This window comes from Tachypleus tridentatus, chromosome 5, assembly GCF_004210375.1.
Source record: "Tachypleus tridentatus isolate NWPU-2018 chromosome 5, ASM421037v1, whole genome shotgun sequence".
Lineage (NCBI taxonomy): Eukaryota > Metazoa > Arthropoda > Merostomata > Xiphosura > Limulidae > Tachypleus > Tachypleus tridentatus.
This window is the reverse complement of record NC_134829.1, coordinates 8725031-8739968: the sequence shown is the minus strand read 5'-3', so window position 1 is coordinate 8739968 and position 14938 is coordinate 8725031. Positions and strand designations below refer to the sequence as shown.

The 14938-nt window shown below is 31.6% G+C and overlaps 2 protein-coding genes across 2 annotated transcripts; both read right to left on the bottom strand.

Moving 5' to 3' along the window:
- Positions 1-1134: 1134 nt before the first annotated feature.
- Positions 1135-3704, bottom strand: LOC143250458 (uncharacterized). Its single transcript, XM_076501018.1, has 3 exons — positions 2475-3704; positions 1855-1940; positions 1135-1470 (listed from the first exon to the last, which is right to left on the bottom strand). The coding sequence occupies exons 1-3, from the start codon at positions 3399-3401 to the stop codon at positions 1362-1364; spliced, it is 1122 nt and encodes a 373-aa protein (XP_076357133.1). The 5' UTR covers positions 3402-3704; the 3' UTR covers positions 1135-1361.
- Positions 3705-3924: 220 nt separating this feature from the next.
- On the bottom strand, positions 3925-7759 carry LOC143251269 (uncharacterized). Its single transcript, XM_076502709.1, has 2 exons — positions 7704-7759; positions 3925-6009 (listed from the first exon to the last, which is right to left on the bottom strand). Exon 2 carries the CDS (start codon positions 5989-5991, stop codon positions 3925-3927), a length of 2067 nt encoding a protein of 688 aa, XP_076358824.1. The 5' UTR covers positions 5992-6009; positions 7704-7759.
- Between the last annotated feature and the right edge of the window lie 7179 nt (positions 7760-14938).

The following is a 14938-nucleotide window of genomic DNA, read 5'->3' as shown; positions in this document are numbered from 1 at the left end:
TGAGAAGCTGTTACAGCTTTGGAAGATACTGATAATAGCTAACCACAGGCTTTAAATAAATAGATAGGTTTTAGTGGTTCCACATCGTATGAGACTATTTCTCGCGTGCTTAAAACCAAATGAAAAATAAATTATTTTATATTTAAGAATGATCATTTGTGTAATATATAAAGAATATTAAAATTTCGAAAACTTGTTCGATGTTGATAAATAATGTTTACAGAAAAATTCATAGAAACAGTAACAACATCCAAATATCTTCTTAGATGTGAAACAACTATACTAATATTCCAATGATACAACATAAATACGTTTTAGTGTTTCTGTATTAATTTTGTAAGAGTACACTTTGTGTTTCAATCGTCTGTTTTCCTACTTAACTTTTGAGAGAATTATTACATACTTGATATGAAATTAAAATATTCATATATATATATATATGCAATCTTAAGTTGGAATCACTGCGGAAAGTGAAATGTCTCACCATTTGTACATTTCGTTTATTGGTATAAATTCAATCGAAAAATGTAACTACTGTAAGAAGACATCAACTCTAAAACTTTCCTTCTCCATTGTGATTGAGCACGATGTTCTTTTGACACATCACGGTTAATCTTATACTTTGTAATTAAAGCTACTGTAACATTTAAATATATAATTAAATTTACAAAGCATTAACTTTGTTGTATATTTAGACATGAGACATTTTTATTGTTCACAGTATTCAGTAAATATTAAAATATAGTGATATTCTTCAAGTTTTAGTGTCTATATTGTTGTGTATCTAGAATATCTAGCAGTGAAAAAAAAAGAGATTAAAACAGAAAAGTTAACTATTTTACTTCTAGCAGAATAAGTTGTTTAATGCCTCATGTGAATAACAACTGGAAAACTGTTCAAGTTCACAGGATCAATGTTAATTATTTCGCTTTATTCTGTATTTCAAGCAAGAAACGAAAGAAGAGTTATGCTTCGTTATCAGTTTATTACAATATTTTACAAATACAAAAACAGTTGTATGTAAACCAATTGAAAGTTGTTAATATTTATTTTATCTAAATGAATGACAAATTAAGTACTTGTTACATACTAATGGAGACTTAAGGACAGGCGAAATCAAAATTCTATAAATATTTTTAAATATTTTCAATGACATAAATCTGTTACTAGTTTTATTTTCAATTCGTACTTTAAGCGTTCAATACAGACAATCTATGATTCTAGTGCAAAACATGTAAACAAGAAATCTATGTTTCAAGCTGTAAAATGTGTAAACAAGATAAGTTAACACTATTGCGTTTTAAAACGAATAGACTGTTTCAGACAAATAAATAAGATAAGTCAAATTGTATTTCGGTATATTATAATTCGAATGACTTCATATTTGGCTGTAATCCAACGCTGGCAACAAAGAGCACTGTGGTCGTTACTACAGGGATACCGAGCAAGGTCCAGGTTCGATGTTTCATCCTATTGATAAATGTAACAAAACTGTTATTCCTTTGTTTGTTTAAAACAAAATCACTTTCAGCTATCTTCTGTGTCTACCGCGGGAAATCGAACCCAAGATGTTAGTGTTATAAATTCATAAACTTATCACCATACCAACGGTGGACAAAACCAGTTTGGTCGTGATTTTGACTGGGTAAATGCGTTTCGCTTATACTGAATTTTTACTTTAAAACCTATCAAATTGAAGAACCCTCCGCTTATACAGCGGTAAGTCTACGGATTTAGAACGCTCAAATTAGGTGCTCGATTCCCCTTAGTGGGCTCAGCAGATAGCTCGATGTGGCTTTGCTTTAAGAACAACACACACACACACACATTAAAGACAGAGAAAAATTTCCTTACTCTGAGAAAATTCGTCCCTCATCTTGATCAGAATGAACAGCTGATAGAACTTCGTTGTTACGTTTTTCACTGCCCAAAACCAACAACTGAAATTTCAAAAAAATAACAAAAAACAATCGGGACATGAGAAAAATGGAATGGTCTTCACAACATAGTAACTTGTGGTAAGTTACTTCAGTTTCAACCATCTCTTCTTTACTTTATTAGGTTTCATAGGTAGAATGTATAATCGTTAAAAAACAACTTCAAAACATGAACATTATTTACTGTTTACTAGTGAATACATTACTAAGTATAAAAATGTTTAAATATTCACAGTAAAACCAACTTACTGAATTTAAGAGTTAACAAAAATAAGCTAAATTTGTAAATACGACAGTTACAAATAAATACGCTTTTTCTTTATAACAAAGGCTTTACAATTACAAATTAAATGGAGACATCGGTTAATCTTGTAATGCTCACAGTTACAAATAAATACATTTTTGATAAAATAAAGGCTGCCGTGTATGAAATATTAAATAGGCTGTGCATGGCATCAGATTTAATTGAAGAAGTCAAAGTAATAGCTTATTAATAGATTCACGAACATTTATGGTACAATTAAATTCTATGCCTACCTTTGCAGAATGACCAAGTTCCTTATGTAATAAAATATCTTTATTAATTTTGTCAGCTGGAAGTCTGAGGTTATATGCAGTTTTCTCCTGATTCAAAAACTCAAACTCTTTTGTGGTTCTTTGATTCTCTAAAGTGTATCTCGTGAGGTCATGATAATTTACAACTTTTCTACTGTTTCTACTGTTAACAATCCTACTGTTTTTTACAATTATCTCCCGAGGTTCGTTTGTCTCAAACGTTCTCCGATTTACATTAACTATCATTTCAGGATAACACATGTTTCTTGATCTCCGACTTTCCAAAGCTCTAATTTCCGAACAATATCTTTGAATGTTATCATATTTTTCGACACGAAGTCTTCCAAAGCCCTTACTATATTTTAGTTTTCTTATTTCTACAGCTCTAACTTGAGAGCCATACTTCCGGTTTGTTCTCCGGCTTTCCCGAATCATAGATACGGGATTATCTCTTTTACCACTAACTCGATTTTTCAAATTTCTCCATCGCGTTTGTGTTATTTCTCCAAGCTCCAAAACTCTTGTTGTCCTTGCACTTTTCCCTCGATTTTCAAGACGTCGAATGTTAATTCTACTTGATTTGTACAATATGTAACTTTTCACAACTGTGCTTTCTGAGTGAAGAATATCTGATAGTGACGTAATTTCCAGAGAGCTGGTATCAACATGGTGTCTATAATTTGTTCTCTTTTGTTCCGAATCCCATCTTTCTGTAGCTCTTATATTTTTCAAAGTCTTGGTTTCATACATTCCTCTGTCTGTCTTTCTTGTGATTTTAAGAGACCTGATCTTATAATATTTCAGAGATCTTTGTCTCACTTCTGGTTTGTTTTGAGAACTGCGCTTTAGCTCTCTTCTCTGTTGTTTCAAATATCGTCTTTGTGAAAGTTGATGTTGCTCCAAAACCATGATTTCATATTCGGTTGTTTCTGCGTTGAGCCTTTCATATCTAAGTAATTTGTAATAGCCTCCTTCGTTTAGAGAAATAGTTTCAGAATATCTCCCACTTGTTCTTGTAAACGGTTGTAACGTTCTATATTGTGAGTTACTTCTATCACTTCGTCGATTTTTTGACGTTTCACTGTTCGTATTTTTTACATTTTTTAGATCTCTTGTCTTGGAGTTATCCCTTAGAATTACTTTTTGTTTATTCAGAAGAAACCTACGATGTAAATTTCGTCTTATGTTTGAAATGAGGTATTTAAAAGTTTTCAGAATTGAGTTATGCCCTTCATTTATTCTGTGGATTTCTAAAGACCTAGTTTGAGTGTTTCGTATTTTGATTCTAGTTTGTAGTTCATTTGCATGTTGTAGTGTATCATGCATCTTTTGATTCTTTGGTTTTCTCCACCTCTAACTTGAGAAACACGTCTCTCATTTGTCCTACTGTAACCTAATACTTGCTTTTCTGAACCATTCCTTTTATTTCTTCTTATAGATCCCACAGTCCTAGTCTCAGTCTCGAATCTTTCAAGTGGTTGTCGACGTTCCCCGTTTCTCTTTCTGAAACCCCAAGAACGTTTCTTCTTTGAATTTTCGAAGTTCTAATCTGTAAAACACGCCTATCATTTAACCTACTGGCGTCGAAATTATGTCTTTCAGTAACGCAAATCTTATTTCTTTTCAAAGCTTCTAAACTATCCTTTTGATAATCGCGTTCTTCAAGTGTTTTGAGGTATTCCCCTGCTTGTCTGTCCACAATAAGTCTCTCGCTGCTTCTTCGGTTTTCCATGGTTCTACTTCGAGAAGCACGTCTGTCATTTGACGGGCTTAATTCCGTTATTTGCCCTACAGAATCGTAGATCCTATTTGTTCTTAAGTTTTCGGAACTTCTAGTTTGAAATTCGCATCTTAGGAATGTTCTGCGATGTCCCTTAATTTCTCTTTCAGGAACATTTAGGTCGCGTTTTCTTTCGTCTGCCGAAGTTATAATTTGGAAAACACGTCTTTCATTTAACCTACTGAATTCTAATGTTAGCCTTTCAGAACCATGAATGTTGTTTGCTCTCATGTTTCGTAAAGTTCTTGTTTCAGTCTCACGTCTCTCGAGTGTCCTATACCGTTCTGCTGTTTGTCTCTGCATAATACGCCTCTCACTTGTTCTTCGATATTCCATAGTTCTGCTATGAGAAATACGTCTGTAACTTGTACGAGTGATTTCCGATGTTTCACCTTCTGAGTCATGCATCTTGTTTGTTTTCATGTTTCTTATATTCGTAGCTTCAGATCCGCGTCTGTCGAGTGTTCTGTGGTGTTCTTCAGTGTGTCTTTCAGAAATGCTTAGTTTGTTATTTCTTTGGTCTTCTGAAGTTATAGTTTGAGAAACACGTCTCTTATTTGACCTAATGAATTCTAGCTTATTCATTTCAGACTCATCCATCGTTTTTATTCTAATATTTTCTACAGTCGTAGTTTCATGTTCTCGTCTTTCAAATGTTCTGTGATGTTCACCTGTTTGTGTCTCCACAACACCTTTTTTGTTTGTTCTCCGGCTGTTCAACCTTCTACTTTGAGAAACACGTCTATCATTTGATCTGATGCTATTCAATGTCTGCCTGCCAGAGTCAGACGTTTTGGTTCTTTTAAGGTTCTTGAAAGTCTCAGTTTGAAAGTCGTGGTTTTCGTTTGATGTGTCCTGATACAATATTTGCGTCTGAGAATCATTAATTTCCGTTTCTTTCCAGTGTTCACTATTAAAATTCATCCTGTCCATTATTCTTCTGCCTCCCAGAAACAAGTCTTCAGATAATTGTCTTCGATTTTCCAAATTTCCACTTTCAGAATTATATTGCTGTTGCGTTCTTCGGTTTTCTACGACTGTATTAACAGCACGTCGGTTTCCTGAAGCTCTAGTTTCTTGCACACTTCTTATGGAATTCGATTTGTTTTCCATATTTTTTCTATATAATTGATTGCTATTAGAAAATTCAGAATCATTAATAGCTGTGTGTTTAGAGTTACGTCTGTTAATTATTCTTTGACTTCCCAAAATTTTCCTTTCATTATTTTTCTCAGTATTCCTACGATTTTGAGAATTTCCTGTTTCACACGTGGAAGTTCCTACGTTTGGTAATAATTTACTTCTACAACCAAGTCTTCCAATCCTTCCATAGTAAATCAACATTCTCTTTTCTGAATATCTTTGCTCAGGCTTCTTATTGGATTCGTGGGATATTTGTTTTCCTTCATTTTCATCAAGTTTTGGAACTCTTACTTGTCTTCTTTGTCCTAAACTTGAAATATAACCATATTCTCGCAGTTGGTTTGGAATTCTTTTATCTCCTGCTGAATTGGATCTGTCATCAGGTTGTTTTTTGTAGTAATTTGATCGATAATCAGGAATTTTATATCTGACCAACGTTTCGTCTTCTTTCTGAAGTTTAGTTGGATAAGACTCTCGTAGAGCAGTTTCATCACATTCTACGTCACACCCGTTCAAATGCCAAATTATAATGCATGATAGAATTACAATCCCAATTGGGGGCTTTCGTCTCACCATACTATGTCTTTAACTCTTCTGAAAACAATAAAGATAAATTATCTGCAATTAATTCGACTATTTTTGCAAAATGTTATTTTCTAATTAATTATGTTGAGAAATATGTAGTTATTGTTAAGATTGGTCTTCTTGCTAGTTTTTTTATGTGACCGTTATTTATTTTTAAGGAGAATTTTATAAATTAGAGAAATATTATTTGTTATTTCTGTCATGTGTATATCATTTAAATTTGATTTAAATATTCTCTGTCGAATAATTATCCCAAATCCATCAAGTTTATTAATTGATTGAAAGTGCGATGAATCCACTTTGCCCTTCCTCTTAAGACGTGGTTATAGGAGAAAGGTTTTATTAATAAAAATATAATAAGTTTTGATATTTTTCTTATTAATCAGAAACCTAGTACCTGGCATGACCAGATTATTATGACGCTCGACTCGTAATATCTTGGTCCCTGGTTGAATTCCCATCACACCAAAACATGGTCAACCTTTCAACTGCGAGAGCGTTGTAAGTGACGGTCAATCCCATTTTTCGTCGGTTAAAGACTAGCCAAAAGTTGGCGGTGTTTCAACATGACTAGCTGTCTTTTCTCTATTATTACAATGCTAAATTAGGGACAGTTAGCATAGCTAGCCCTTGTGTAGCCTTCCAGTAGCACAGCGGTATATGTGCGGACTCACAGCGCTAGTAACCGGATTTCGGTATCCGTGGTGGGCAGAACATAGATAGCTCATTGTTCAGCTTTGTGTTTAATATAAGAAACAAATAAACAAACAAAGCCCTCGTGTAGCTTTGCGCGAAATTCATCAAATAAACGAACAAAAACTCTACAATGAGTTTAGTGCCCTCTGCCCACATAGGTTTCGGAAGCTGTTTAAAATTACCAACCCTCAAAGTTACCTTTCAGTCACATGAAGTGACCAAGTCATTAATGTACTTGGTATTTTAACAGTTTGTTTTATTTAAGAAGTTATGCTTACTCGCGAACTGATACCGCAAAATCTTTTATGTACGTCAACTATTAGTACTTCTCAGAAGTAACAGAGTGTACCTTAGAATAAACAGATAGTGGGTGGTAGGGTGCTACTGACAGGTTGACTTGTCTCTGGTCTGTATTTCAAAAGTGAAGAAGTCGTCAGACAGCCTTTTAGTGTTTCTGTAAATTCGTACAAAGTTATTTTATTTGAAATGAAGATTAAAATAACTGAATATTGAAAGTTGGACTACGAAGCAGTAATGTGACTATTAGTATTTAATTTGGCTTATGTATTAGCCCTAAAAAGTTATAAAAAGCTCACGAAGTTAAGTTTACCATTATTGACAAACATAGCATATTATGTGTTTCGCGAAGCCAACTAGTTGCAAAGAATGTAAGAAAATCTTACAATGTTTACTGACTCAATATTGAAATAAAACTGGAATTTTGGATTCATGCAATCAATTGCTAGAGGTAGACAATTTCAAACGTTTCATATCTCTTGTATTCTAAAACAATGAGGTATAATATGCAGTGATTTTTCACCCCATAAGAATTATGCTAAAAATTTTGCAAAGTGTGATAGCATTGAAATACTCTGTCCTTTTATTTTAAGTATAACCCAAAAACGTTTAATGGTTTAGAAACAACATGACATTGGGCCATAAGACTCCAACAAAATAATTGCATTTAAGTTATCAAACTGAAACCAAAAGAATTCTGCAACACTTACCAAACTGTCAAACGGTTAACTGTTCTCAAAGTGACGGATGTTCTACACTGCGCCTTTTCTTTTGAGATTTTTCTTTCAAAGGAAGCTGGATATGCTACTGATGGTACTAGGTTCCGTCTCGAAAGACGTTCCCTTTATTGAGATTTGTGTCGCTAGAGAGCGCCTTGGTAACGAATGTTGTAAGTCTGCGCGTTCCTTATCTTCTTCCACAGAAAACCTCTCAACAAGAAAACCTACACTTCTCCTGCAAGACGTTACAGTTAATCCGCTTGTGGTTTGGTTGAGCACGATAATCTGGCCAGTAATCAATCGTTCTTGGTCTAATTTTAGCACTGATTGTTTAATGAAAGTTTTCAGAAACTTGATTGATCTCTTTCAATATGGATTATCACTTCAGATGACCGCTCTACTTTTAACTTTATTGGATTTAAGATGAATGAAGTATATTCTACTTCCACGGAAGAATTACACATGTTAGAACAGATATTTCAGAATAAAGGTTCAGAATTAATGTAATCGTAGTGGATAATGAAGAGATAATACATATTTAATAATTACACACAAAACTCTTAAACTTATAAACTATTTGTTCTGTAATAATAACATATAGCTATATGAAAACTATAAATTTTGTTTAGAATCATTTAGAAATAACAAGTGATGTTTCCAAATAGATACCACATGTTAAGTATTTAATTTTATCTCATAAAAAGCAGTTGTTTATATTTGTCATACTTCCTCCCTCATGTCCTTCAACAACACGAGTTCAGTGATTTCAATACAATGTGTTTCATATGCAAGACTTTTTCTAATTTGGTTGAAAATAATTCCAGTTTTTTCCAAATACTTTCATTTCTAGAGAACGAAACGATGAGAACTTTATCTTCCAATAAACTTGAGCAGCATTGTCATTTCTATATCCCGTTAAAAGACTTCTAACAAAAAGTTTCACTGCAGAAAAAATCGCAAGCCGTAAGGTATAAAATGGCCAGCGAAATCTATGGGCAGTTTACTAGTTGTCGTGAACTTTTGCCCGAAAGAATATCTATTGAAAAAGAACATTCACATTAAATATTAGAAAATAATTATTAGAACTGAGAATAGAAAGACGAATCAGCACAGTCGAGAACAGGAGGCGTTTGTAATAATTTTATTTCCTGAGAGGCTTAATATACTCAAAATCGTCTGAGAAAGTTTTTGAAACTCCAGTTACCATATCCAGACTTTTCTGAGAAGAAATGGTGTTTCTCGACACGTTTCTTTCCTCATAAACCGGGTTTCACTACCCGTGGTGGTTGCATCGTAAATAATGCGTTGTGTAACATTTAAATTTTAAACAAATTCTATCTTTTCATTAAAACTCTGACGATATTCATTAATTTATTTAAAGTAACTCTATTTAAGAATTTAAATCACAATTTATTTATATTTACTGATTTTGTATTCGTTTCTCTTTACTTTTTAATAACATTATTTTGTATCTTTTGTTTGTTTTGTATCCAGTGAAAGTTTAATGTTATTAAACTAATCTTCAATACGTTTCTCCTAAACTTTAATCTCTAAGTACCAATATCTGTTCATGTGAACCATCTTGCTTTACAATAATAATAAAACAAAATTTTATCCCGAACAAAAGACGTTTTTCTTATATGAAAAGATTATCCAAGAGAAGGGACAAAAAAACATTGAATAAAGTCTTCATATCAATAATACTTTTTTATTTGAAGCAATGCAGAGTCTCAATACGATACTCCTTCTTTTCTAACTTCAAGAGCTAATTAGAGAGAATTCTTAAGTTAGTGTTATGTAAAAAGTAGAAATTCAATTATCAAAATTGATATTTCACAACCATAAGTTAGATAAGTATTACTGATTAGAAATAAAACAGTACATTTCAATCTTACAGTATTCTGTATCTACATTATACTTTAATACAACAGAAATATACTGTAACAATTATAGAATTAATCAGTTATCCAAATTATATTGCCTTAGTTTCATATAACATCGAAATTTGCTTACTGATTCTGTTAAAAAGTGTAATTTAATTTTTTTAAATTTTAAATTAACGAGGTATATTATGAGGTTAGAACTTTAACGAGACTTGCAGTGACTTTCTTACTGTGAAGAGAACTCTGATCCAATGAATTAGTAAGTTAATAGTTTAGCTTTTCCGTCATTACAATTATAATTTTTGGGGATACATTACACCTCAAGACGAACATCAACGTCTTATTAAACTTGTAATACGTATTGATTTAGCTGTAACAGGGCGAGGTGAAGGTAACAAGAGAGAGTAATTCTGATCAAAGAAGACTGTTCCAAGTCAAAATCATATTATAATATACTACAGAATTTATATGTTGAATAAAGAAAGATCCATGGTCTAAAACCATGGATAAACATAATTACATGAATACTTATTGCTTTTAAATGAGGACAAAAATTATATCTGAAAATGTATATAAATAATTGTACTAATTGACTCTGTTTTTGTTCTTTGTTAATTGAATTTTAATTATGTGAATAACAAATTTACTTTAATACATAGTTTGAGTTTTAAATATTAGATCAGAACTTGAAATTCAATTAACATGTGTATATTACATAACATAATTTATGTGACAACAACGGAACAATTGGTCCTTCATGGCTGTCCCATCCTCTAAACTAATTGAATGTGGTAAATAAAATATAGAAATAAAACTATGTCAAAACCGATCTTTGTCACTCACATAGTTATCAAAGTTTAACTGAAAATCACTCACATTTTCTACCTCCACAGAATCCAAAGGCCGACTATTTCTCCAGAAATATATATCTGTTTTAGCTGAAGATGACTCCTATCCTATCAAAACTTATATTTATATTCCCTAGTATCATGATTCTCATAATTAAGTGTGAAGAAACGTGATACATCATCAATATAAATTCCATTAACAATCCTAAACACCTTAATCAGATCCCACTTTATGCCTTAATCAGTGACCTATACAATGAAACCATGACCTCTTTAGACTTGTGTTCAGTATTTATATAAATACAACCTAATACCCTATTTGCCTTACCACTGGTAACATTACTCTACTTGGATACCTTAAGATACACATCAACCACTACACCAATATCCTTTTATTTCATAACACTGTTATATATTCAAATTTCATATAACAAAAAGATCAGTAATTACAGATTACAGTGCTTCGGACATCATTTCAAAGGTGTTTTAATGTTAGAACTAGTCTATCCACACGTTCAAAATAAGGGTACGTTTCATGTGGATAGTAAGTATAAAAAATTGTACTTCAAGGACTGTAAACTCAAACACCAAATTTTGCTTGTTACTTATAAACTCCTTGCATATTAGTCCAAAGGACTGTGTAGGATGTACTACCAGAGAACTCATATAGCTGGGAAATTTGAGAACATGTAGTGCACGACATATCTTGATATATATCCTATCTACTATCAGTGTGTATATTAGTACAGTTAGTATAGTTGATTGTGAGAAGCTGTTACAGCTTTGGAAGATACTGATAATAGCTAACCACAGGCTTTAAATAAATAGATAGGTTTTAGTGGTTCCACATCGTATGAGACTATTTCTCGCGTGCTTAAAACCAAATGATAAATAAATTATTTTATATTTAAGAATGATCATTTGTGTAATTTGTAAAAAATATTAAAATTTCGAAAATTGTTCTGTGTTAATAAATAATGTTTACATGAAAATTCATAGAAACAGTAACAACACCCAAATATCTTCTTAGATGTGAAACAACTATACTAATATTCTAATAATACGACATAAATACGACTTAGTGTTTCTGTATTAATTTTGTAAGTGAACACTTTGTGTTTCAATCGTCTGTTTTCCTACTTAACTTTTGAGAGAATTATGTACATACGTGATTTAAAATTACATTTTCATATATATATATGCAATCTTCAGTTGGAATCACTGCGGAAAGTGCAATGTCTCACCATTTGTACATTTCGTTTATTGGTATAAATTCAATCGAAAAATGTAACTACTGTAAGAAGACATCAACTCTAAAACTTTCCTTCTCCATTGTGATTGGGCACGATGTTCTTTTCACACATCACGGTTAATCTTATACTTTGTAATTAAAGCTACTGTATTATTTAAATGAATAATTATATTTACAAAGCATTAAATTTGTTGTATATTTAGACATGAGACATTTTATTGTTCACAGTATTCAGTAAATATTAAAATATAGTGATATTCTTCAAGTTTTAGTGTCTATATTGTTGTATATCTAGAATATCTAGCAGTGAAAAAAGAGATTAAAACAGAAACGTTAACTATTTTACTTCTAGCAGAATAAGTTGTTTAAACCCTCATATGAATAACAACTGGAAAACTGTTCAAGTTCACAGGATCAATGTTAATTATTTCGCTTTATTCTGTATTTCAAGCAAGAAACGAAAGAAGAGTTATGCTTCGTTATCAGTTTATTACAATATTTTACAAATACAAAAACAGTGGTATGTAAACCAATTGAAAGTTGTTAATATTTATTTTATCTAAATGAATGACACATTAAGTTCTTGTTACCTACTAATGGAGACTTAAGGACAGGCGAAATCAAAATTCCATAAATATTTTGAATAATTTCTTCACATAAATCAGTTACTAGTTATATTTTCAATTCGTACACTATAAGCGTTCAATACAAACAATCTATGGTTCTAGTGCAAAACATGTAAACAAGAAATCTATGTTCCGAACTGTAAAATGTGTAAACAAGATAAGTTAACACTATTGCGTTTTAAAACAAATAGACTGTTCTAGACTAATAAATAAGATAAGTCAAATTGTATTTCGGTATATTATAATTCGAATGACTTTATATTTGGCTGTAATCCAACGCTGGCAACAAAGAGCACTGTGGTCGTTACTACAGGGGAACTGAGCAAGGTCCAGGTTCGATGTTTCATCCTATTGATAAATATAACAAAACAGTCATTCCTTTGTTTGTTTAAAACAAAATCACTTTCAGCTATCTTCTGTGTCTACCGCGGGAAATCGAACCCAAGGTGTTAGTGTTATAAATTCATAAACTTATCACCATACCAACGGTGGACAAAACTAGTTTTCTCGTGATTTTGACTGGGTAAATGCGTTTCGCTACTACTGAATTTTTTTACTTTAAAACTTATCAAATTGAAGAATCATCTAGCAGTGATATCCTTACTGTTAAGAGAACTCTGATCGAATGAATGCATAAGTTAATAGTTTTGCTTTTCCGTCATTATAATAATTTTTCTTAGTACTACATTATTTTGTAAAGTTAATTACAAATCTGCGTTCTAATTACATAATATATCCCCAAACATATACAATATGTTTTTAGGAACCTTTAATATGCTACCTTGTCAAAGGTTTTCTAATCCACATATACCAAATCTACGCGGTTAGTACCATCTACATAAACAGTCAAAGAATGTCAAATGATTTGTAAGTCAATATTTTCTTTCTGTGAAACCATGTTGACTGTCTACTGAAAGTGTAGACTTTGTTACGTGGCCAGCTATGGTGAGAAAGCTCATGATACCAGCATTCCGCTACAAGAAACAATTGATTTATGGTCAGTACTAATGTCTCCGTCACAGTGTGGGTTTTACAAATTCATATATTTTATAATTAAAGAATCAATTTCACATTTAATATAAGTTTAATCTGAATTTTACTGTTAATATGAAATCAAACTTGTAACTAATATGTTTAAGTTTTTGTTTATATTACATAAAACAATTAAGAAATTGTAGTATTCAATTTAAGACACTTTATTATAGGACGTAGGTTCATTGTATATTTTTTTGTAACTCACTAAATGCTGAAAATGGTTTCAAATATTTCTATTTAAAGAAGGTCAATAATATAACCATAAATATATTTAAAGAAATTATAGCAATTAACTATGATGTTTGAATAATGTATAGCTTAAACAAAATTCACATACAGAATATTTATGTAAAGCCAGCACTTTTAAATATTGATATATACGGAGGACGAATTCACCGTTAAATATAGTCTGAGTTTTAAACCCAGTGCAGAATTTGATGTTTAATCAAAATATATACGTAGCTGGCTTTGTACAATCTGTTAATACTTACATTATACTGGAAGTTTTATTCACCAGTATTCGCAGATAATTAATTTCTTAATAAAAGTTTGTGATATAAGTTGTACTGTTAATATTATTTCAGCTAATGGGCATAGCTTGTTTACGTTTTTATTGACACGTTTACTGTTATTTTAATCACAAACTCATAGTTTGTAGTACTTGAATAGTAAACACATAAACATGTAACTTATCATGTGAAAATGCACGTAACAACGTTGTTAATAGTATGACTGCTCTAAAGTTTAGAAAATCTTCATGTTTCGACCCACCATCTTAATGAAAAAAGTGATATCGATGTACATACAGTAATATAACACTTATATTTAAGTGTTTCCCTCATCATAAGGTTACAGCTTAGGAATCAATTACGTGCTGTAAACGACATAAACATGCGTAGAAGAGATAGTTTATATTCAAGTAAAATTGAAATTAACATCATTTACAACGCTAATAACTTGGCGAAAGAGCCGATGCTGTTTTCTTCATTTTAACATATTCGTGCTTCTTACAACGTTTTCATAACGTCATATGATTATTTCCTGTATTATTTAGCCTTTAAGATTAGAAAGATTCCATTAAAATGTCATAAAGTTACTACTAATTGTGAACACTAATGTAGTTTATTGTTCGCAACAGACAAGATTGGTGGTAGTTTTGCTCCTAAGAAACTTGCAACAAGTTATTACAGATATGTATTGATCATAATTACAGGTTTATAAACAATTATTTTGTCGTTCATGATGAAGTCAATAGTTTTATAAACTTTTCGATATGCAATGAATTTGTTGACAAATAATTCTAAATATATTCATCACCTGAAAGTCCTCAAGTTTCATACAACAAAAAGATCAGTAATTACAGATTACAGTGCTTCGGACATCATTTCAAAGGTGTTTTAATGTCAGAACCAGTCTATCCACACGTTCAAAATACGGGTACGTTTCATGTGGATGGTAAGTATAAAAAATTGTACTTCAAGGACTGTAAACTCAAACACCAAATTTTGCTTGTTACTTATAAACTCCTTGCATATTAGACTAAAGGACTGTGTAGGATGTACTACCAGAGAACTCATATAGC